We start from the raw sequence: 23,841 nt of genomic DNA on the forward strand, positions 1-23,841 counted from the left end.
TTGGAGCCTCAGCTTCAGGATTTGTCCTTCCAGTGAGCACTCAGGGCTGATTTCCTTCAGAATGGAGAGGTTTGATCTTCTTGCAGTCCATGGGACTCTCCAGAGTCTCCTCCAGCACCAGAATTCAAAAGCATCCATTCTTCGGCAATCAGCCTTCTTTATGGTCCAGCTCTCACTTCCACACATCACTACTGGGAAAACCATGGCTTTCACTATACGGACCTTTGTCGGCAAGGTGGTGTGTCTGCTTTTTAAGATGCTGTCTAGGTTTGTCATTGCTTTTCTCCCAAGAAGCAGGCGTCTTTTAATTTCATGAGTGCGGTAGGAGGGTATATTAATTGCAATTTATCCTTCCAGGCCCCCCCCCCCCCCATGTGTGACTGTTAAACAGAGTTTTAAATTCCCATCCTTGGCAGCAAAATTGAAAGCATAGGAATTATGGTAGGCTGCAAAGCCTCTGAGCAAGTCCAACAAACAAAGGAAGCTGACTTCCTTCCCTCTTTGGAAAAAATCAGGCAACAGCTTGTAAAGTAAGTTTAAAAATAAGATTTACTTACTTTATAATCCAGCATTGGTTCACAGTAAAGGCAGCACTAAAAACTATGCACTTTTAAAAAAAAATTACACTATAACCAGCCTTAGCACCAGCCAGGGACTAGAGCAAACAGAGCACCAATAAACACTGTTAACGAAGCAGCAAGTAAAAGATGCGCTAAACATCCCAATGACAAGGAGAGAGAGGCTATTGGTTTTTTGCTTTATTATGCATTTTTTATATTGCACTTTTATGTAGCGGACAGCCCTGAGATCTATGGATTCATATCAATGTCATATATACATAAGTTTATTTATATAAAAACCCGTATATCAATGATAATGTAAAAGAAATACAGCAAAAGCCGTATGATTGGCAGCATTAACAAAACCTAAAAAGAGAAAGACCAAGCTGAGCTCATCGAAACTCTGGATCTCCCGCTTTCTCCAGTGGATTAAAACACACCTAAGCCATACAGCTGAAAACGCCGGCAGCATTCAGATAAATTCAGCGGTGTAAATTAGTTTTGATGGCTGTAATAATGGAATACTGAATTGTATGGTTTTTGTAAAATATGCAGGGATTTAGGATATGTAAAATGAACCATGGAAAGAGAAGAAGGGAAGCGATTGATAGCTTCAGGCTGTAAAAACGAGTATTTTAAATTGTAAAAACAGAAAATTTAATAAAAATTATATTAAAACCACCCCTGTAAGCCGCGCATGGCGCACGTGGCTGGGGCGCCTCGAGGGCCAGAGGGGCGTGTCGCGTTGCCAGGGGCGTGTCCCGTTGCCAGGGCCGAGGAGGCGGGGCCCGTTGCTAGGGCCGGGGCGTCGCCAAGGAAGTGATGGCTTCGGGGCGGGCGGCCGCGTTGCCAAGGAAGTGAGCGGCGGCCGCGGCGGGGCCGGACTCCCCCTGCCGTATCCGGTGCTGCTGCCGCCGCCGCCGTCCCTGCCGCAGCGGCGGGAGGAGGAGCGGGGTCTCCATGGTGACGGCGCAGGTGAGTGAGGGGCCTCGCCCTCGCCTTCTCCACCCGCCCCCACCCACACACCGGGCGCGCGCCTGGGGCGGCGAGGGGGTGCGCGCGCGCGGCGGGAGGAGGAGGAGGAGGAACCGCATCTGTGGGGCGGGGGCCTCGGGCGGCCACACGCCTCTCCCTCTCTCTCCCCCCTTCCTCACGCTCAGGGGCACACGCGTGTCTGGGTGTGGTAACGTGGGAATGCGTGCTCGCGCACCGGGGTGCTCCCTCCCCCTCCTCTCCCCATATCCTTCTGCACTCTCAAGGCGCACGCGTGTCTGGGTGAGGTAACGTGGGAATGCGTGCACGCGCACCGGGGTTCTCCCTCCCCCTCCTCCCGCCGCCTCCTTCTGAGCTCTCAAGGCACACGCGTGTCTGGGCGTGGAACCGTGGGAATGCGTGCACGCGCACCTGGCTGCTCCCTCCCTCTCCTCTCTACCACCCCCCTGCCTCCTTCTGCACTCTCAAGGCACACGCGTGTGTGGGTGTGGATGGTGGATGCGTGCACGCACCCGGATGCTCCCCTCACCTCCTCCTCTCTCTGGAGGATGTGGGTCGGCGTCTGCCCCATTCACACAAGGCCATGCCCTGCTGTGACCCCTCCAGGTGAATTGACCCCGCAGGAGGAGGCAGGGAGGGTCACCAGCTGGGATGGAGACGGATCCATGGAGGAGGCTATTCAGGCAGCGATGCTTCTGAATCCCACTTTCTGGAAAACCACAGCAGGAAGGGAGAGGGATCTTGCGTTCGAGTCCTGCTTTTGGGTTTTCTGTCGGGGCATCTGGTGGGCCACCGTGAGGAGACGCTGCTGGACAACATGGGCCATGGGCCTGATCCAGCAGCCAGCTCTTCTTATGTTCTTCCTCCTTATGTTATTAAATGCCTGTCCTTATGTCCGCCCCCTGCAGTTCTTTGAATGTGGGTGTCCTCAAACACAAGAGGCAGCAACCAGCTGGGATGGCTTTTGCGAGACGATTAGACAAGACACGGCTGTCCGTGGTCGCTAGCCGTGATGGCTGAGGCATTATGCCTCTCAGCACCATAGCATTGTAGAACTGTAGTGTTGGAAGGGACCCCACGGGTCATCTAGTCCAACCCCCCGCAATGCAGGAATGTCAACTAGATCATCTGTGACAGGTGGCCATGGAGCCTCTGCTGAAGCCCCCTTGTGCTTCCCATAGCCATATGAGAGCAAGATGCCGGACCAGATCCAGCAGGGCTCCTCTTATGGACCAGAACTCACCCCTGGTTGTGGCTGAGCTTGCTTTCTGGTGGGAACACCTGCCCTCCTGCCATGCTTTAGGTGTCATATATGAGGATGCTCCTACCTGTGTTCAGGAGGCAGCTTACACATCAAGGTTGCTCATCAAAACATTTAGGGAGATGGAAGGAGTGTACCTCAGCAGTGGGGCATATATTTCACATGCCAGGGTTGAATTACTTATCATTTATATGTCAAATTTTAAAAATAAAAAAGTCTACAAATTAAATGATAGGAAAAGACCCTGGAGAGTTTCTGCCAGTATTAGAAACTCAGATTTATAAGCTAATTGCCAAATAGCACCTTGAACCTACAGTATGTCTAGGTGCCATTTTTTCCACCCAGTGAGATTTCTTTATTGTTATTAATATTTTTCATTTCATTCCTGTACCAATTTATATTTTAAAGGAAAAAAATTCAAAGTGGTTTACAACACATTAAAACATAAAATTAAGTAATCCAGAATAAAACAAATTCAAGCTTCAAGGAAAATATTTCAGATCCTTCTCTAAGTGACATTTTGCTTTCCCCATATTTATTTACCTACTTAATTTATATAGCGGCCCCACAGCAGAAGTACTCTAGGAAGCCAGTGTGGTGAAGTGGTTCGAGTGTCAGACTAGGACCTGGGAGATCAGGGTTCAAATCCCCACTCAGTCCTGAAGCTCACTGCGTAATCTTGGAGTCAGTCACAGCCTCTTAACCTACCTTACAGGGTTGTTGCAGGGGTTAACTGAGAGGGGGGTGAACCATGTACTCCACTCCTTGGAGAAAAAGGTGAGATATAAATGCAATAAATGAGTTATTCTGCTTGCCTGCTTAAGAAATCTGGAGAGGCCAGCCAGATGAAGATGTCAGTCGCCAGCCTGGCATCCAGGGATCTCCACGTGGTTGCAGTTGCACCCCTGCCAGTAGCAAAATGTGCCCGGCGCCTGGCTGATTTCTAACACTGCTTCCTAGACTCTGCCTTCTGGGTACCAGTTGTGCTGTCTCCATCCTGTGGTTGTTGAATCTCCTTGGCTTGTAGGCGTGCACACATAACCGTGCACCTAAGTTTGTAATCCTGCACACACAACTTGGAAGCAAGTTTTGCTGCATTCAGTAGGGCTTGCTTCTGAGTAAGCACGCTTAGGATCAGGCTTCATATAGACAATGAAGACCAGGCACCATCAAAGTAGCCGGACTAGAGGGAGCCATACTATTGCCAGCTAAGACGATCAGGAGGAAAGAACTAGATAAAATAGTGGTCAACTGCAAAGGATATTCGGATATTTAATTTGGCACATTTTACTAGAGAATCTTATTCCATTCTATTTTATGCAACATGATATTGCTGGTGCAATATGAAGGCAGCATTATGTTCATTGCTCATCTGTGCAAAGGGCGGTTGGCTGTGGTGGTCTTATGTAGCAGTTCGTTGCTGCAAAAAATGATTTCATCAAAGCAAGAAGGGTGCTTGTTTCCTCTCCTTAGACAGGAGAAGGAACCCAATTCTGCAAATGAATAGTTTATTCCGTCTTTGTTCTCAGGACGGTGTGTTTTAACAGAGCCTGTGGTGTGTTTCCCTAAACTGCCATAGATCTGATTTTGACAGTTGCTCTGTTGCTTGGCTGTATTGGTTGTCACTGAATGCCTAGCAGTGTGGGGTCATATAAGGGCGATTGTCATGCAATTTTCAGTCAATAAGAAACACAGAATAGACTGAATTGATATATTTTCTTGGACCATCTTTTAATGAAGGAACATGCGAGATTCTGTGGACCGATAAAATTGTTTACATATGCAATCAACCTTGTCTTGTAAAAAAATACTTTAGATTTAGCTATTTTTGTGTTCCAACTGATGGGAGAGCATTGTGCAATTATGCACCTACCCAGCAGATGTTGTCCCTGATCAAAGGCCTTGGTTGACTCTTATGTATTTCATGGGGATGAAATAAGAGCATCAATTAGTATATATGGGGGGGTTTTTTGTACATGACTGTGATGTCTATATGAGAGGGAGACATCTGGGAAAGGTAGGATGAGGATAGATTTTGAGGTGGGTGATTTTCTCTCACCCTATTAAAGCTGAAAGATAGCAAAGCTTGGCTTTTTCAAGAGAAGCCAAACAGCCATTGATTGCTCTGCTTTTCTGAAGGGTGTTCAATTTCAATTTTCAACTCCTTAAAAATAAAATCACGAGAAGAAATATATCTTACCTAAGACATGTCTGTGTTTCCAGTTTCTTTGAGCCCATAAATCAGGGAACATAAACACTATTTTTTTAAAAAAAATATACTATTCTTACTAATACACTAATACTACTATTTTTTAGCTGGAGGTTAAGTTGTGGTTAACTCAGTAGAATTAGTTCAGCTGAGAAAAATACCCCATCATAATGCTCCACAGTTCACACCTAGAATATTCTCTCTGATTTGAGACACCTCTTTACCACAAAGAGGAAAAATTGCTGAAAGAGAGGAAAATCACAAATTGCCCATTTATTAGATGGAATAATGGAAGGAGCCAAATGATGCTAAGAAGGAACATAATTGCAGATACTTGACATGTTCAAGTAGCAAAAATGGAAAATAATTGTTCTTAGAATCTCTTTAAATCTCAGCCTCCATCTTCCAGGTCTAGTGTGGAATCTTGTGTATACACTACTAAAATAAAATTAAAGGCAACCCTGGAATATATCCAGTATGTAGCAATCTTGTCCTAGCTTGTTGGTTCTCAAGGCGCAGGCTATTTGAATTAACTAGTCTCCTTAATTTCTGATTTCTTCTAAAATTCTCTGATGATTGAACTGCCACACCAATTTAATTTCAAATAGTACCAGGACTTAATTTTCAGGCATGACTTCATCCTACGCTCCAAGAAAACAGGCTTTGAATTGCTTCCCGTATTCTGTACAATTGGAAATGCAATCTGAAGCTCTGGGTGAGTGTAGTGGATTAGAGTCAATTTGGGATCTGGCCAGATTGCTTTTGGATTTCAGAAGAGTGAGAGGGCTCTTTGCGGAGAGCGCCGTGTCCTAAAGGCTTGTCTAAAATAGGATGTTGGGCCGGGCATTCAGCAGGGATGGAGTGCGTCGCCTCATGAAATGTTTGGTTACAAATAATTGATGTATTTGGGTGCAAGCAATTAAGGCACCGTGGCGCATGGCAGAACCTGCTTGACAGACATTTGCTGTCACATGTGGTGTATTCTGCTTTTGGCAAAATAAACAAGGGCACACTGCTGGGAACCAATGCCTTTCCTCCTATCATGTGGTTCCCAGAACGTCTCCTTGACCCCCAAATTATTCAGCTGCCATCCGTGCTAGTTTCAAAGAACCTCATTCCAGGATGAATACCACCCCTTTGTCCTCACAATGTCAAAACCAGGCTTGAAATCCCAATTTAGTGGAAGGTAAGGAGCTGCCTTAAAACTCAGACAAACCTCTCCCTCATCTAGTTCAGTAGCCTTTGCTGTGGCTGGCAGAGCCTCCCCAGGGCTTAACAGTGAGGTCTCTCAGCCCTCCTGCCAAAGGTCCTTTCACGGGAGCTCCTTGTGGCAGAAACGGGAGCATTCAGCATGCAAATCATGCGCTCTGCCACTGAGCAGCAGCCTCTCCCCTTGACTTCACCCACTTTGTATAAATTGTTAATTGAAAGGGGGAAGAAAATCCACCCTCATTATCTCTCCTTAGCCAGCCATACAGTTAATACGACGAGGCAATTCATCTGCGCTGAGTATACTTCAGTTCGTGCCTTAAACTGAAACAGGGCCCAGTGGATCATTCAGTTCATCTCTCATCCTAACTTTCTGGTGCTTGTGTGTTCCTTCGGCGTGGAAATAGAGAACCTGCGTCACCGCTTTTCAGAAAGCAGCACCTTTTGCATGATTTGGACTACGTCACATCAGTTGTGCCGCTTGGGGCTGATGGGAGTTGTAGTCTAAAACATCTGCAGAGCACAAATAGTTGTTATTTTTTGGGGGGAGGTTGTAATATGGGTTATGGAAGATGCACCAGGTCTCAGTGGCGTCCTAATCTCTGGCATGGTGCAGTTGCAGCGTTCTGAATCTTGTATCTTGCACCAAGTTGAATGGGCTGCTTTACACCCGACAGCTCTAAAATAAAAAATGTTCCGGTCATGTCAATACAGAATTAGAACTGCATTCAGGCCAAGGCATGTTGTGCTTGAAGGTTGGACGGGCAGGAATTGCTTTCCCATTGAAGCTGCAGGCAGCCTGACCGAACTTGTTTATTTGATGCTCTTAGATCGTGGCTCCTTGTCAGGCTCTGTCCCTGGCAGGGCTGCTTGAACGTTTATTTCCTCTGGCTTCTTGGCTCTTCCACTGGTTTGGTTATAGCAGGGGTGGGGATCTCCAGCCTCCAACCCGGACTAATTAGGCCTGCCAGGCCTCTGCACTCGTCCCACAAGGCCCTTTTGGCAAAGCCATGGCCAGCTGCCCTGCATGTGAAGTCATATATGATGTCTGTTGTGTGGCAGGTAAGTTCCTAGGGGATTGCAGGCACTGCCTGCTAGCTGATTGGTACAAAGCACATTGAAAGGGGCTTTTGAAGACCTGACAACCGGTCAGATCTTCAGAAGCCCCTTTCAAAATGCTATTTTCCGCAGCACTTTAAAAGAGGCTTCTGAAGACCCCTGTGGGCAAAAAAGGTCACCTGTCATCATTGTGACATTAGGTGATTGACAGCTGGGCTGCTCCACTGACCTGTCCTACTTGGCCTGCTAGGGGTGGAAGAGCTAAGGCTCTGGCCCTCTTGCCAGAGCCAGTTCCCAGCCTTGGTTTGCAGTGACTTTCCAAGCACAGAGATGGAAGCAAAATCAGATTAGTCAAAATTACTCCGTTACTGCAGCCATACAGGCAGTATTTGATTTCTAGGAAAGGATGCCGGGTCTGTCTGGAAACCTCTCATAGTCTGCTGTATGGCAGTTCTTTGTCATTGCTCAGTTGTGGGGGGAAAGTGCTCAATACCTGCTCCTCTTCTTCTTAAGCTTTACACTGAAAAAAGTGCCATATGTAGTCAGACGGAGGCAGAATAGAACTGTACTATGACTTCCCTTGATCGGAGTACTGTCCTTCTGTTGATGCAGCCTAGAATAAAGGTAAACGGATCCCTGAACATTAGGTCCAGTCGCGACGGCTCTGGGGTTGCGGCGCTCATCTCACTTTATAGGGCAAGGGAGCCGGCGTACAGCTTCCAGGTCATGTGGCCAGCATGACGAACCAGAGCAGTGCACGGAAACGCCGTTGACCTTCCCACCGGAGTGGTACCTATTTATCTACTTGCACTTTGATGTGCTTTTGAACTGCTAAGTTGGCAGGAGCTGGGACTAAGCAACGGGAGCTCACCCCGTCATGGGGATTTGAAACGCCGACCTTCTGATCAGCAAGTCCTAGGCTCTGTGGTTTAACCCACAGCGCCACCCGCGTCCCTGCAGCCTAGAATAGCATTAGCCTTTTTTGCTGCTGCGTCACACTGTGGACTCATGTTCAGCTTGTGGGCCCACTAAGATCCCTAGATCCTAGACCCCAAGGAAGTGGAAGAGGGAAGTGCGAGGATGTCGTGCCGTTCATTTTCTAGCAGTCATACATTGTTGGGGCAAGAGGGTGAGAAGGAGGCAAGAAGTCACTGCTTTCAGTGCCAGCCATGCATTTTCTGGAACGTTATCATTCTGGCCGGAACGTGTGGTTTCCTAGCAATGATGAGCCCCTTTGAGAGTTTTATTACGTTTTTAATTAAGGCGAATGAAGGTGACTTGGAAGCATTTTAAGTAGGAAGAAAGCAAAAGCTTTAGGGCAGTTTTCTAGGATCTAAAATTCCTGGATAGCGTTTGCAATTGCTGCATCGGGGAAATCTTAGAATCGTAGAGTCCAAGCAGGAATCTCAGCTAAACCATCCATGTTTGATGGCCATCCAACCTCTGCTTGAAAACCTCCCAGGAAGGAGAGTCCACGGGGTACAGAGTTATAAAGTGTAGGACTGTAGCTCAGCAGCAGAAGATCCTGGGTTCAGTCCTTGGTATCTCCAGGGAAGACTGGGAGAGGACCATGTCTGGAAGCCTGGAGAATTGCGGCTATTCAGTGTAGACAATATTAAACTGGGTGGTCCACCGGCCTGACTCATCAGTGTACGGCAACTTCCTGTGTTCTGCTTTCTTATCAGGAAAAGCTTCTCCTTGGGCCAATCCCTGGCAAGAAATCCCAGTTTTGAATAATGGTGTTGTTGGTTTTTTTTAATCGAGCAGATCATTACCGTATAACTCAGCTTGCACCATGACAGTGCTTTGAGTTGCTGAGGTCAGCAGCTGTCCAGGTGGAAAGGAGAGGCGTGCATTCTAGAACATGGTTGGAGGGCAACAGGGTTGTGACAAAATCTGGGCCCGCGAGGGAAGGAAGGAGGAGCAAAAGGAGGCCTGCAGCATGTGGACAACGTCCCTGAACGTACAAGAGATTCTTAACTTGGAAGCCGGCTGAAAATAATAATAATAATAATAATAATAATAATAATAATAATAATAATAATAATTTATATCCCACCCTTCCCAGTTCAAAAACCGGGCTCAGGGTGGCTAATAACAAATTTTAAACACTTTAAAACAATTACAAAAGCCGCATAAAATACAGTATAAAAACATGAATAACAATAAAATTCAAAAATAAATTATATAATCCCCAGGGCTTTGTTGTTGTTTAGTCGTTTTGTCGTGTCCATCCATAGTTCTTCAGGCACTCTGTCCACCAAATCTAAATCCTTAAACCTGTTCCTCACTTCCACTGTGTATTCATAAGGGATTTGACTTAGATTGTATCTTACCGGCCCAGTGGTTTTTCCTACTTTCTTCAGTTTAATCCCCAGGGCTAGTTGGCTGAATTGGTCCTACTTGGGCCAGGGAGGAGGCCAGGGGAGAATTAGCTGTGGGGTCTCAGAGCAGGTGATCTTCATAAAAGGGGAGGGGGAGAGAAGAGAAGAGAAGGGAAATAAAAGAGCTAGCACCGCCCTTTTGCACATTTTCCTTGAAAGGATGAAAGTTCAGAATTTCAGAATGGCTAGACCTCTCTGAACCTCCTAGTCAGCTATTCAGACTTAAGATTTCAAATGAAGCTGTAGGAGCCACTGCAGATAATCCTCCGAGGCCCTTCTTCATGTGCCCCCTCCACGAGAGGTCTGGAGGGTGGCAACATGAGACCAGGCCTTTTCTGCAGTGGCTCCCCTTTTGTGGAATGCTCTCCCCAGGAAGGCTCGCCTGGCTTCTCCATTACTTATCTTTAGATGCCAGGCGAAAATGTTGCTCTGTAACCAGGCTTTGGGCTGATAAACATTCTGTGGCCTTTTAAATGTGTTTGTGGGAAGGTTTGTTTGTTGTTTGTTTGATTACATATCATGTGTTTTGATTTTGTATTTTTATGTTGTGAACTGCCCTGTGATCTACGGATGAAGGGTGGTATACAAATTTAATATATTATCATCAGTACTACTACTACTACTACTACAGTAGTACCTCGGGTTACATATGCTTCAGGTTACATACGCTTCAGGTTACAGACTCCGCTAACCCAGAAATAGTGCTTCAGGTTAAGAACTTTGCTTCAGGATAAGAACAGAAATCGTGCTCTGGCGGCGCAGCAGCAGCTGGAGGCCCCATTAGCTAAAGTGGTGCTTCAGGTTAAGAACAGTTTCGGGTTAAGTACGGACCTCCGGAACAAATTAAGTACTTAACCCGAGGTACCACTGTACTGTTATTTCTGTTATTTCTATTATAATAGTTATTATTATCATCCTCCAAAGTGATATTTCTCATTTTTAACAAAACTTGAGTTAAAAGCCATTTGCTTCTGCACTAATACTGATCAAATGGGAATAGGAAGCACTTATTTCCTGTCATTTAGGAAGGGGAAAAACATTTTACATTGTTATTTCTTCTTGTTGTTCTGCCTCACAGTAACTCCGAGAGGGATGCTTTTTTGCTTTTTTTTATCTTACAGTTGGGAAATTGAGATTTTGAGATGGTGGCTTGGCCTGTGCACTCTGGGAATTGATGTATGGGCTTGGGTTTCACCTTTCATCTCTAGTGTTAAAAGCCAGACCGGGGGTGGGGGGGGGGCTGGTTTGTACTCACTGCTTTTGTGCCTTACCTCTGTGCTCAATTCTGGCCTTTGATTCTTCCCAGGTTTGGAAAAACCCCTGGCCTTCCTGGTCCTGCCGGCTGCTGAGTTTGCCCTAGCGCCAGCCCGTTGTCATGTCGAAGCTAAAGTGCTCAGAGTCGGTCAGAGTGGTGGTGCGATGCCGGCCGATGAACAGCAAAGAGAAAGTAGCCTCCTATGAGCAAGTGGTCCAGGTGGACGTCAAGTTGGGGCAGGTGTCAGTGAAGAACCCCAAGGGGACTTCTCACGAGCTTCCAAAGACTTTCACCTTTGATGCCGTTTATGACTGGAATTCCAAGCAGTTTGAGCTCTACGATGAGACCTTCCGGCCCCTGGTGGACTCGGTCCTGCAGGGATTCAACGGGACCATCTTTGCCTACGGGCAAACCGGCACGGGGAAGACCTACACGATGGAAGGTGTGCGTGGCGACCCCGAGAAAAGGGGCGTCATCCCCAATTCCTTCGACCACATCTTCACGCACATCTCCCGGTCTCAGAACCAGCAGTACCTGGTGAGGGCTTCTTACCTGGAGATCTACCAGGAGGAAATCCGGGACTTGTTGTCAAAGGATCAGTCCAAGAGGCTGGAGCTGAAGGAGCGGCCAGACACGGGAGTGTACGTGAAGGACTTGTCGTCCTTCGTCACAAAGAGCGTCAAGGAAATAGAGCACGTCATGAACGTGGGGAACCAGAACCGCTCCGTCGGGGCCACCAACATGAACGAGCACAGCTCCCGTTCGCACGCCATCTTTGTGATCACCATCGAGTGCAGTGAAGTGGGGCTCGATGGGGAGAACCACATACGCGTCGGGAAGCTCAACCTCGTGGACCTTGCTGGCAGCGAGCGCCAGTCTAAGACCGGAGCCCAGGGGGAGAGGTTGAAAGAAGCGACAAAGATCAACCTCTCTCTCTCTGCCTTGGGCAACGTCATATCTGCCCTGGTGGATGGCAAAAGCACTCACATTCCCTATCGGGATTCCAAGCTCACCAGGCTGCTCCAGGATTCGTTAGGGGGCAATGCCAAGACCGTGATGGTGGCCAACATCGGCCCCGCCTCGTACAACGTCGACGAGACCCTGACGACGCTGCGGTACGCCAACCGGGCCAAGAACATCAAGAACAAGCCGAGAGTGAACGAAGACCCCAAGGATGCGCTGCTGAGGGAATTCCAGGAGGAGATCGCGAGGCTCAAGGCGCAGCTAGAAAAGCGGTCCGTTGTCAAGAGGAAGAAGAAAGACAGGAGGAGAGACGGAAGCTTCAGCGCCGGCGGGGAGGACGAGGACGAGGAGGAAGATGGCGAAGAAGGGGAGGAGGAAGGAGGAGGTAACAAAGGTGACTACTGGAAGGAGCAGCAGGAGAAGCTGGAGATCGAGAAGAGGGCTATCCTAGAGGACCACAGTTTGGTGGCCGAGGACAAGATGAGGCTGCTGAAGGAGAAGGAGAAGAAGATGGAAGACCTAAAGCGAGAGAAGGAGGCAGCTGAAAGGCTGGGCGCCAAAATCAAGGTAGGAGGCTCTTTGCTGAGTTCTGTGGATTCAGAAAAGTGGCCTGGGAGGAACCTCTCTGGGGGAGGTTCAGTGTTGAAGACTAAAAACAGAAGCATAGGGATTGGGAATTGTTCCTGAAATGCTTCTCTGATGTTCAGAGTGGTTCTGAGATTCTGAATTCAAAGGTTTCTTTCCAAATTATTCACAGCTAGAGAACTGCAGCCAGCAGTTGGAGAGGTGTAGGTGATTTAAGACCTGGTTTGGACAATCAAATTCTGGCTTCAGAGGCAAGGACGGATGCATGAGATCTGTGCACTCACAGACTGCCTCTTTGTGCAAGCAGGGAAGCAAGCCAAGACCTTGCAGCTAGCCATAGTTTTCTGTTGTGTGCTAAGCAGGGAGCAATGGACAATGGCTTCCAGGCATTGGCAGGCCAGCTTTATTTTATTTATTTCATAAAATTTATAAAACACTGTAAAAAAACAAACAAACAACCTTGCAGTTGTTTGATTTATCCTATCTTATCCTGGCCAGTTCAGAAGCTATTGCCCATAGCTTCCTAGTCCAGTTCACATGTAATAGAAAGCTATAGTTTATTGTGACTTCCTGGCTTGTTTCCTTGCTTTCATGAAGGGAAGAGTGAAGGGGTGGCATGCATGTGAAGAGCTTGTGCACATTTAATTAAGTGTTGCCCACAGCTGCCAATGAACCGTCTTCATCCTTCCTCTGTCAGCTGCTCGTAGAGTCGAGGATGGCCACCTCACCTTAATGAGCCAAAGGTGAAACAGCTTCCCATCTTGGTAAGTTTTCACAAGATCTGAAGGCTGGTCAAAAATCAGTGTTTTCTTCTAACTGTGGTTAGTAAAAGAAATGCTTGATGGGGGGGGAAAGGAGTGGGACCTGAGCAGGTATTCTCAACCCAACCCAATTCATTTCCTTTCATTATTTATTTGCATTTTACAAATCTTAATGAACATGTAACAATCAACTGAGACCTGAAAACAATGATAATGTAAAGCAAAGCAAGCCAATGACCAAATCTTCCACTGAGATGTGAGGAAGGTGTGGAAAGAATTAGAAAAAAATATGCAGGGACATGGGTCACAAGCGGTTGCCATGTGATTCAAATGAAGACCCAAAGACACAGCAGGTTTTTATACACCGAGACCTATGTAGATAGTATGAATAGTCCCATGCAAAGTCATATTTGGCAGGTTCAGATGGGAACGATTATTCGTATATGTCATGAAATTCCACCAAACAGCTAGAAAGCCACCTTGAGTCCCTGTCAGGGGAAAAGGCGGGATATAAATAAATATGATGATGTTGATATAATCGAGACTGATCCCTCTTAATTTCTCAGTGATCTGTTGGTGTGAAAGGACTGTAAAAAGTCACTCAGAGAGGAGAACCCCAAATTTATGAGTGTACTAGAAAAGGCCAACTTGTCTTCTGATTTGCATAGGGCAGGCATGGCCAAATTTGGCCTGCCAGCTGTTTTGGGACTACAACTCCCATCATCCCTAGCTAACAGGACCAGTGGTCAGGGATGATGGGAATTGTAGTCCCAAAACAGCTGGAGGGCCAAGTTTGGCTATGCCTGGCATAGGGGATGTCCTCCATCTTCACCCAAAGTGTAGAGTCATTATAATGGACTGAGGGTATCAGCTGCCTTGGATGACAAGGCGTGCAAGCATGGGAAATGTATGGGGAAAGCACATCTTAAGATTCTAGGCTCACTCCCTGGTATCCCCAGGGTTGGGGCAGTTCTCCTCTGCTGGAGTCCTTTGAGAGATGCTGTGAGGCCGAACAGCTGCTTCTGGGCAGCACAAACCAAAAGCCAAACTTTGGTCTAAGGAGGCACAGTTTATGAGACAACTGTGTGAGATCTTTACCCATTTTATTTTATTTTAAAGAAAGCAGTAATTGTGAGGCTCTGCAAGATGCTGACTTCGGTTATTGGAACCCTCCACCCCTCCCATTCTGCTTTTCAGGCAATGGAAAGCAAGCTCCTTGTTGGAGGGAAAAATATTGTGGATCACACAAACGAGCAGCAAAAAATCCTGGAACAGAAGCGGCAGGAGATTGCTGAGCAGGTGAGAGGGAGAGGGAGACGTGCGTGCGTTGAGATGGGTTGCAGGGGTCCCAGAGTGTGCAGAACGGTGGGGGGGGGAAGCCTGTGGCTGGACTACAACTCCCATCATTCCTTTCCACTGGCCCTGCTTGCTGGGGCTGATGAAAGTTGGAGGACTGAACATTCTCCACTGCCCTGCGTTGTGGCCCTGGGAAGCTCACAGCACGTTTTTCCATTCCACCGTGGATCAAGGATGTCTATAACATTTGGGCAGAACCCACTGGGAACATTTCCTGGGCAGGCATCTTTGGAATCCAATCAGCAGCAATGCGAATAAGAGCCTTGCTGGATCATTTATTTATTTATTAGATTTATATACCAGTTTGGATCAGAGTAGTAGTTGGTCTAATCCCGCATCCTGCTGCCCACAGTGGAAAACTTCGTGCATCTAGAAAGCGCATTTGGGGTTGAAGGCAAATTCCCCCCTCTTCCACTGTTGCTCTGCAACAGTTGGTATTCAAAGGTATACTTCCTCTGGATACGGAAGTTCTGTTTAGCAAGGCTAATGCTGCTGTTTTGAAAGTCCTTTCAGTTTCAGTGATGAGTGTACCAGGGATGTTCTCAGCGGCTTTTGCTCTTACTGCTTCCTTTTTTAATACATGAGGTTCATGAACTTAATTGCTTGAAAACTTTGAGAACAGCTGAAAGCTAGTGAAATGCAAACACTGTAAGATCTTCAAGAAGCTGCATGAGAAAAGCTGTTTTACTGAACTTTGCTTACGTTTTTCGTTGACTCTTTCCCTTTTCCATCCTTTAAAACCCCTCTGGCCAATTAACGCTTTGCAGAAAGGAAGCCCATCTTTTGAAATCCAAGACTTTTGCTCTTTCCTTTAAGGTGTGAGAACTTAGAACAGGGGTCAGCAACCTTTTTCAGCCGCGGGCCGGTCCACCATCCCTCAGACCATGTGGCGGGCCGGACTATATTTTGGAAAATAATATGACCGAATTCCTATGCCCCACAAATAACCCAGAGATGCATTTTAAATAAAAGGACACATTCTACTCATGTAAAAACACGCTGATTCCCAGATCATCTGCAGGCCGGATTTAGAAGGCGATTGGGCTGGATCCGGGCCCCGGGCCTTAGGTTGCCTACCCCTGACTTAGAACGTAGGGGTGGGATTTGACTCAGTTGGTGCACAAGCAGAACAAAGTCTTCCTATGCAACAGGACGCCCCTCTCTCTGCCCCACATGTCCCCTGAATCTGCTCTGGTGTTTGGTGGAAAACCCAAAACAGGTTTAGGGGGGAGGAGAGAAGGGAAATCCTATTATGCAAGTGGACCTCATTCTGATCACAAATCCACCTCTTACTGCCACATTGAATTCCACTCTGTGGCTGCAGTCCAGTGCACAGGTACTTGGAAATGAGCCCATTGAATCTAGTGGTGCATAGTAAACATGGTTTGGGGTCAGTCTGCAAGTCTGTTCCGAGGTCATCAGTGAGCCTTTCAGCAATTCCAGACGAAGTTCAGGCTTCTTGAGCCTCACAATATTTCCCCTTAAAATTATTTGGAACAAAGTGAACTTTCAGCATAAAATCCTTCAAAAATGCACAGCATTGATTGGCAACGCCTTGTGTAAATTCCCTCACCCCCTGCGAATGATTGGCATGTACCCTGACAGCGCTGAACTCCAGGCCAAAAAAAAAAGAGTCATCTTTGTTGTCTCCCGCAGAAACGACGAGAGCGAGAAATCCAACAGCAGATGGAGAGTCGGGATGAGGAGACCTTGGAGCTGAAGGAGACCTACAGCTCCCTGCAGCAGGAAGTGGATATCAAGACTAAAAAACTGAAAAAGGTGAGTAGCCTCCCTGGAGGTGGGCTGGCAGGTATGTACAGGTACTGTATGTGAGCTCTGGAAATTAGCATGGATGTGGCCAAATCCAGAATTGGGCTTCCCATCTTCAAGGCACTAAGATGTGACAGTTTTCTCTGCGCTTTTAGGGCAAGCAGTAGTTAATTGTCTCAAAGGAGTCGGAGTGGATCAAACCCCCTGAATTTCCCCCCACCCAAACCGGGCACAGCTTGCATCTCCCCATGAAAAATAAGGCCCAGCGGTTCCCTTTGACCTTGGGGGAGATGCAAAACTTTTTGACAGATGCATGTTAAAATTCAGAGTTTTTGGCTGGAAAATTCTCCACTTTCATGACCTGGAAAGCTGTTGTAATTTTACAGGTTCTAACTAGTTCTATGAGCCATAACTATTATATGTAATCGGTTGTGATGCTATGTAGTCATGTACTACCTTGATTTTTTTATTCTGCAATAGAATTAATATTTTGCTAGGTTGGTTTCAGACAGGGCTGGGGAACCTCAGGCCTGAAATCCAACTGTGGCCCTCCAGACTTGGGACTGTCCCCAGACCACACCCTTCGCTGACCCTGCTTGGATCCTTGAGTGTTTTAGCCAAGCTGAAATGTGTCCTCTGATATTACCTGCTGCTTGTCTGAATGGAAGGCAGAGAGGGTTGTCTGAGTGCTTGCAGAAACTAGCCTACTGTAAAAAGGTGACATTTGCATTTGTTGCTCCACCTACTTTACCTCTGGCCCCGCCCTCCACTGGTACGTGGCCCTCGCAAGCTTGCCCTGAAGGGAAGACGGCCCCTTGGGCTGTAAAGTCTTCCCCACCCCCAGTTTCAGAGATTCGTTTTTCACTTAATACTTCTGCATACCTAATTCCTAAGGAAAAACCCTTTTCTCCTGGTCTGCCCCGCAGAAGACCGTAAGGTCCATGAATAACCATAGTTTAGATGTCCCGGGCCCTAAGGAAGTCAGACTGTCTCCACCAGGGCCAGGGCCTTCTCAGTGATGGCTCCGACCTGGTGGAATGCTCTGTCCCATGAGACCAGGGCCCTGCAGGATTTAACCTCCTTCCGTCGGGCCTGTAAGACAGAGCTATTCCGCCTGGCCTTTAATTTGAATTCAGCCTGATCTTTTATTTCCCTTCTCTTCCCTCCCCCTCCCCTTTTATGAAGATCACCTGCTCTGAGACCCCACAGCTAATTCTCCCCTCGCTGGCCCAAGTAAGACCAATTCAGCCAGCTAGCCCTGGGGATTATCTAACTGATTTTTGAATTTTGAATTTTATTGTTATTCATGTTTTTATACTGTATTTTATGTTGCTTTTATAATTAAGTGTTTTAAAGTGTTTTAAATTTGTTGTTAGCCACCCTGAGCCCGGTTTTTGAACCGGGAAGGGCGGGGTATAAATAAAATATATTATTATTATTATTATTATTATTATTATTATTATTATTATTAACCTAAAGAAGGCAGCTGGACTGAGCAGCCTCTGCCCTTTATTTTTAACCAAAACTTGAGGTTACGGTATACCATTGTGGGCACAATCCCCCAAGAGGTTTCCCTGCACAAACCCTTTTGAAGTGACTGGGAGCTGTGCAAGAACTCGCTCGCTCGTGAGGCAGAGGTAGTAGGCTTGGCGGTTTGTGCTGTAGCCCATGACTCTGTCCCTCTCTTTCAGCTCTTTTCCAAGCTGCAAGCCGTGAAGGCTGAAATCCACGACCTTCAAGAGGAGCACATCAAAGAACGCCAGGAGCTGGAGCAAACCCAGAATGAGCTCACACGGGAGCTGAAGCTCAAGTAGGTTTTTCAGCCAGCTGTGCGTTGCTCTCGAGGGCTTGGGAATGGCCTGCAGAGCAAGCTGTCTGCTGGCCAGGAATGAAAAGGGAATATTTCACTTTTACTGAGGCTGCTTGGAGCGTGCTTGCAACATTACTGTCAGATGGCTGTTGCGGTTGCTCGAGAGTAACCAGGCAGGACTCCAACCTGCGTTTTACAGGCTTTATTTTGGTGCAAACCATTTACAGTGAAGAGCCCCAAAGCTCATGTCTGGCTCAATCGCTAGCAGAATACGGGAGTGGTCTTTTTTAGGACCTCCCCCAACGTAAGAGTTTCGTTACCCCCAACCTTCTCCTCCCCTCTTTGCGCCTTAGGCTACTGCGCAGGATGGGTGATGGCAAGGGCGTGTTTCCCTCCTGTCCGGCTTGCCCAGGAGCGGTGTTAAGGCTCCCACCAGCATCCTCTGGTCCTTGAACCTTCTCCCCACTGGAGGTGGGGCTTTCCTCCTCCTCGGAAGAGGAACTGGTTCGCAAGATTTTTGGAGGCTACCTGTAACACAACTGCCCTTCTGTTTCTCGCCTTTGAGCCAATGGCAGTTCCCTGACATCTACCTTTGTTGATCTTTGCAGGCACCTGATTATTGAGAACTTTATTCCCTTGGAAGAGAAAAACAAGATCATGAACAGGTCGTTCTTCGATGAGGAGGAGGACCAGTGGAAACTGCACCCCATCACCCGCTTGGAGTGAGTTGGCCGCCCCCTTGAGCTGGGCTCTCCATTATTTCTTTAGATTTTCAGTTCATCCGGCCAGTTCCCTGCAGCTCTGGACTTGAAATCCAAGCTTAGCTCTATTTTTCTCAGTTGGTGGCTCACCCAAGGGCAGCGGACCTTCTGCTCCCCTCCTTCTTTTCCAGCCCCAATGATCACAACGCCACCATTCTGCAGCTCAGGTTGATTGAGGCAGGACTCTGGCTGGCAGCAGCTCTAGTTCTGATCCTGCAAGGTGGTCTCTGCAGCCTTAGATGTTATATGAGAGATACTGTGATGTAAATACCGCTACTTGAACGCTGCAGATGCAACATGGAGTTCTGTCCCCAGATGCCTAAAAGCAGGAATTTAGCTCAGAGCTTGCTAATGTATTTTTCTATTTAGACAAATATTTGTGTACTGCTGCGTCAAAGCAGTTTACAAAAATCAAAAAATAAAATAAAAAACATAAAAAGTTAAAAAGCAGACATCAATTAACCATTGTGGAAGCTCATGTTTTTGCCTACATAAGGCAACAGAACAGAAATGTTTTCAGCGGGCATTTAAAAGTTAGCACAGAAGGCATTTGCTGAATCTCTAGTGGCAGTGAGTTCCAAAGGACTTGTAGGATGACCAACGGCACTATTGCAGATCTCAGTGAGTGAGCAGGGAAAGAAGGGCTCAGGTGATCCCTGAGGCCCCCTGGACCTACGTTGAAAATTAATACAAGGACCTTGATCCTCAGCAACTAGTTCTGAGAGGCATTTTGCCTCTGAAAGTCTCTTTTACCCTTCATGAATTTCTGTATCGTCAGCATCCTCTGCAAGTTCAACTTGCAAAGGGTCATTGGATTGCCCAGTGCTGCCTCTTAAGGCGGCAAAATACCATGTGCTGGACCTAGTAAAGTTGCAGCATTGCATTGCATTGAGACCTTCATGTTCATTCTTCCAGCTGGGATGTTTATCCACATGCTGCAAGATAAAATCAAGGCAGGGCCCAAGGTATGACAGTTGAGGACAGATGGAAAGGAGCAGGCTGAGAAGTTGCATCTGGCGGCATATCTCACCCTGGAGATTTCCAAATTTCTACACAAAGCTCTTCCGGCATGGTGCTTGTAATGAACAAAGAATATATTAATCGAGAGATCTCTTGCTGGGCCCGTTCCTTTCAAGTATAAAGTGTCTCCAGGATCAGCGTCGGGAAACTGCTGACACAGCTTTGCTATATAAAGCCTCCGTTAGCAAATTTAGATCTGCTGACCGACAAGGAAAGCAAAATCTTCCCTCCTGTCTTTTGCACAGGGTACACCTCTTAGGAAAAGCAAGCAGGGTAGATGGCTAGGGGACAGCTCTGCCGTTGCCAGGTTGAGGGAGACACGCGGCAATACCGGTTTGTGTGTTAATGTCCGGCTGGAGGACACGCCCGTGCTTGCACAAACATAACTGCCGGCGAAAACATAGGCGCGCTTGGATTCCTGCTCTTTTTTCATGGGGAGAAGCATTCATATAATAAGGGCAGAATTGTTGTTTAGTCATTTAGTCGTGTCCGACTCTTCGTGACCCCCTGGACCAGAGCACGCCAGGCACTCCTGTCTTCCACTGCCTCTCGCAGTTTGGTCAAACTCATGCTGGTAGCTTCGAGAACACTGTCCAACCACCTCGTCCTCCGTCGTCCCCTTCTCCTTGTGCCCTCCATCTTTCCCAGCATCAGGGTCTTTTCCAGGGAGTCTTCTCTTCTCATGAGGTGGCCAAAGTCTTGGAGCCTCAGCTTCAGGATCTGTCCTTCCAGTGAGCACTCAGGGCTGATTTCCTTAGGAATGGATAAGTTTGATCCTGCAGTCCATGGGACTCTCAAGAGTCTCCTCCAGCATCATAATTCAAAAGCATCAATTCTTCGGCAATCAGCCTTCTTTATGGTCCAGCTCTCACTTCCATACATCTGGACCATAAAGAATAGTTATATTTTAAACAGACTAGTTGTGTTTGTGGTGGAGGATTATTTGCAGTAGCTAAACAGCATTGCAGTAGCTAAACAGCATGTATATCGAGCTGGACCATTGGTCCATCTGTCTCAGTACTGTCTGCACTGGCTGGCAGCAACCTTGCAGGGGCATTCCCAAACTCACCTGGAGATGTTGCCAGGGACTGAACCTGGAACCTTCTGCATGCCAACCAGGTGATAATAATAATAATAATAATAATAATAATAATAATAATAATAATAATTATTAATAATAATTTATTTATACCCCGCCCATCTGGCTGGGTTTCCCCAGCCACTCTGGGTGGCTTCCAACAAAACACTAAAATACAATAACCTATGAAACACTGCCTGGCGTGCTCTGGTCCATGGGGTCACGAAGAGTCGGACATGACTAAACAACAACAAATGAAACATTAAAAGCTTCCCTAAACAGGGCTGCCTTCAGATGTCTTCTAAAAGTTTGGTAGTTATTTTTCTCTTTGACATCTGGTGGGAGGGCGTTCCACAGGACGGGTGCCACTACCAAGAAGGCCCTCTGCCTGGTTCCCTGTAACTTGGCTTCTCGCAGCGAGGGAACCGCCAGAAGGCCCTTGGCGCTGGATCTCAGTGTCTGGGCAGAACGATGGAGGTGGAGACGCTCCTTCAGGTCTACTGGGCCTTTGAGGCCGTTTAGGGCTTTAAAGATCAGCACCAACACTTTGAATTGTGCTCGGAAACGTACTGGGAGATAACAACAACAACAACAACAACAATAATAATACAGTCATACCTTGGTTGTCAAACAGTATCTGTTCCGGAAGTCCGACTTCCAAAAACATTCGACAACCAAGGCGCAGCTTCCCATTGGCTGCAGGAGCTTCCTGCACTCAATCGGAAGCCGCGTTGGACGTTCGGGTTCCAAAGAACGTTCACAAACTGGAACACTCACTTCCGAGATTGTGGCGTTTGGGAGCCAAAACGTTTGAGTCGCAAGGCGTTCGGGATCCAAGGTACGACTGTAATAATTTTTATTTATATCCCACCCATCTTGCAGGGTTTCCCCAGCCACTCTGGGTGACTTACAGAATTTATAAAAACAAAACAAAACATCAAACGTTAAAAACCAGGTGCTCTACAGCTGAGCAGATTAGGCCCTTCCCATAATAATCCTTGTGGGAAAAGTTGTTCTGATATTTAAAGTGTGCATTTGAATGAAAGAGAGGCAAGCAACTCCTGGCGGAAGCACTTGCATTGTCGTTTTTTCAAACGACTACAGCTCAGGCGTGGTCTCAGAGAGAACTCTGGCTATGGAAGTTTTCAAACCAGTGGCAGCATCCACACACCTGTCTGTTCCTACTCCTGCAGTTCCCAGTTAAATTGTGGGATAGGCGCTCCTCTTCTCCCCGGATCATCTCCCTTTCCCTTGTTCTCATGGTAGCTCTTAGCGATCAAGACTGGCCTGAAAGTTTTCTGATGGTGCTAGCCTTGGGCTTGTCAGGCAGCTGCCGTCTTGTAGCCTGGCAGCCAGGAGTGGCACAGTAGCAACTAGGACTCTCCCTCCTTGGAGGTTGAATCATAGAATCATAGAGTTGGAAGAGACCACAAGGGCCATCGAGTCCAACCCCCTGCCAAGCAGGAAACGCCATCAGAGCACTCCTGACATATGGTTGTCAAGCCTCTGCTTAAAGACCTCCAAAGAAGGAGACTCCACCACACTCCTTGGCAGCAAATTCCACTGTTGAACAGCTCTTACTGTCAGGAAGTTCTTCCTAATGTTTAGGTGGACTCTTCTTTCTTGTCGTTTGGATCCATTGCTCCGTGTCCGCTTCTCTGGAGCAGCAGAAAACAACCTTTCTCCCTCCTCTATGTGACATCCTTTTATATATTTGAACATGGCTATCATATCACCCCTTAACCTCCTCTTCTCCAGGCTAAACATGCCCAGCTCCCTTAGCTGTTCCTCATAAGGCATCGTTTCCAGGCCTTTGACCATTTTGGTTGCCCTCCTCTGGACACGTTCCAGTTTGTCAGTGTCCTTCTTGAACTGTGGTGCCCAGAACTGGACACAGTACTCCAGGTGAGGTCTGACCAGAGCAGAATACAGTGGCACTATTACTTCCCTTGATCTAGATGCTATACTCCTATTGATGCAGCCCAGAATTGCATTGGCTTTTTTAGCTGCCGCGTCACACTGTTGGCTCATGTCAAGTTTGTGGTCAACCAAGACTCCTAGATCCTTTTCACATGTACTGCTCTCAAGCCAGGTGTCCCCCATCTTGTATTTGTGCCTCTCATTTTTTTTGCCCAAGTGCAACACTTTACATTTCTCCCTGTTAAAATTCATCTTGTTTGTTTTGGCCCAGTTCTCTAATCTGTCAAGGTCGTTTTGAAGTGTGATCCTGTCCTCTGGGGTGTTAGCCACCCCTCCCAGTTTTGGCCATCTGCCACGGATGCTTTAGCTGAGATTCCTGCATTGCAGGGGGTTGGACTGGATGACCCTCGGGGTCCCTTCCAAGATTTTCCTGACGCAGCAATTGCAGGCTGGTTGGAGAGACTCAGTGGGTCCGAAGTTGGGCCGCTTGTGGAGGGAGGGGGCTGGCTCCTGCAGTGGGCTTGATGTCCTTTTCCCTCGCCAGGAATCAACAGATGATGAAGAGGCCGGTGTCAGCTGTGGGATACAAGAGGCCGCTGAGCCAGCATGCTAAGATGTCCATGATGGTTCGCCCAGAAGCCCGGTACAGGGTAAGCTCACGCTCAGATCTGCATAAAACCATGAATGGTGTGGGGGGTTCCTCGAGGGAGAAGCTCGCCATCTCCCCAAATACAAAAGACCTGAGATCGGACCCTGCTAATTACAGGCCAATTAGTCTCCTAAGCTTTATCAGTAAACTATATGCTGCCCACTTATGTGATAAACTTGAGGATTGGATAGAGCGAGAACATGTCCTTACAGAAGCACAAGCTGCTTTCAGGGCAAAC

General features: G+C 47.4%; 1 protein-coding gene across 1 annotated transcript in view; it reads left to right on the forward strand.

The window, feature by feature from the left end:
- Nucleotides 1-1,390: 1,390 nt before the first annotated feature.
- KIF3B (kinesin family member 3B) overlaps nt 1,391-23,841 on the forward strand; it is a 30,556-nt gene continuing 8,105 nt past the window's right edge. Inside the window, exons 1-7 of the mRNA XM_028735614.2 lie at nt 1,391-1,535; nt 10,982-12,460; nt 14,437-14,538; nt 16,252-16,374; nt 18,057-18,175; nt 18,784-18,897; nt 23,499-23,604. Coding sequence (XP_028591447.1) covers nt 11,051-12,460; nt 14,437-14,538; nt 16,252-16,374; nt 18,057-18,175; nt 18,784-18,897; nt 23,499-23,604 — 1,974 coding nt within the window. The 5' untranslated portion in view covers nt 1,391-1,535; nt 10,982-11,050. The remainder of the gene's footprint in view (nt 1,536-10,981; nt 12,461-14,436; nt 14,539-16,251; nt 16,375-18,056; nt 18,176-18,783; nt 18,898-23,498; nt 23,605-23,841) is intronic.

This window comes from Podarcis muralis, chromosome 5 (genome assembly GCF_964188315.1).
Source record: "Podarcis muralis chromosome 5, rPodMur119.hap1.1, whole genome shotgun sequence".
Classification (NCBI taxonomy): Eukaryota; Metazoa; Chordata; class Lepidosauria; order Squamata; family Lacertidae; genus Podarcis; species Podarcis muralis.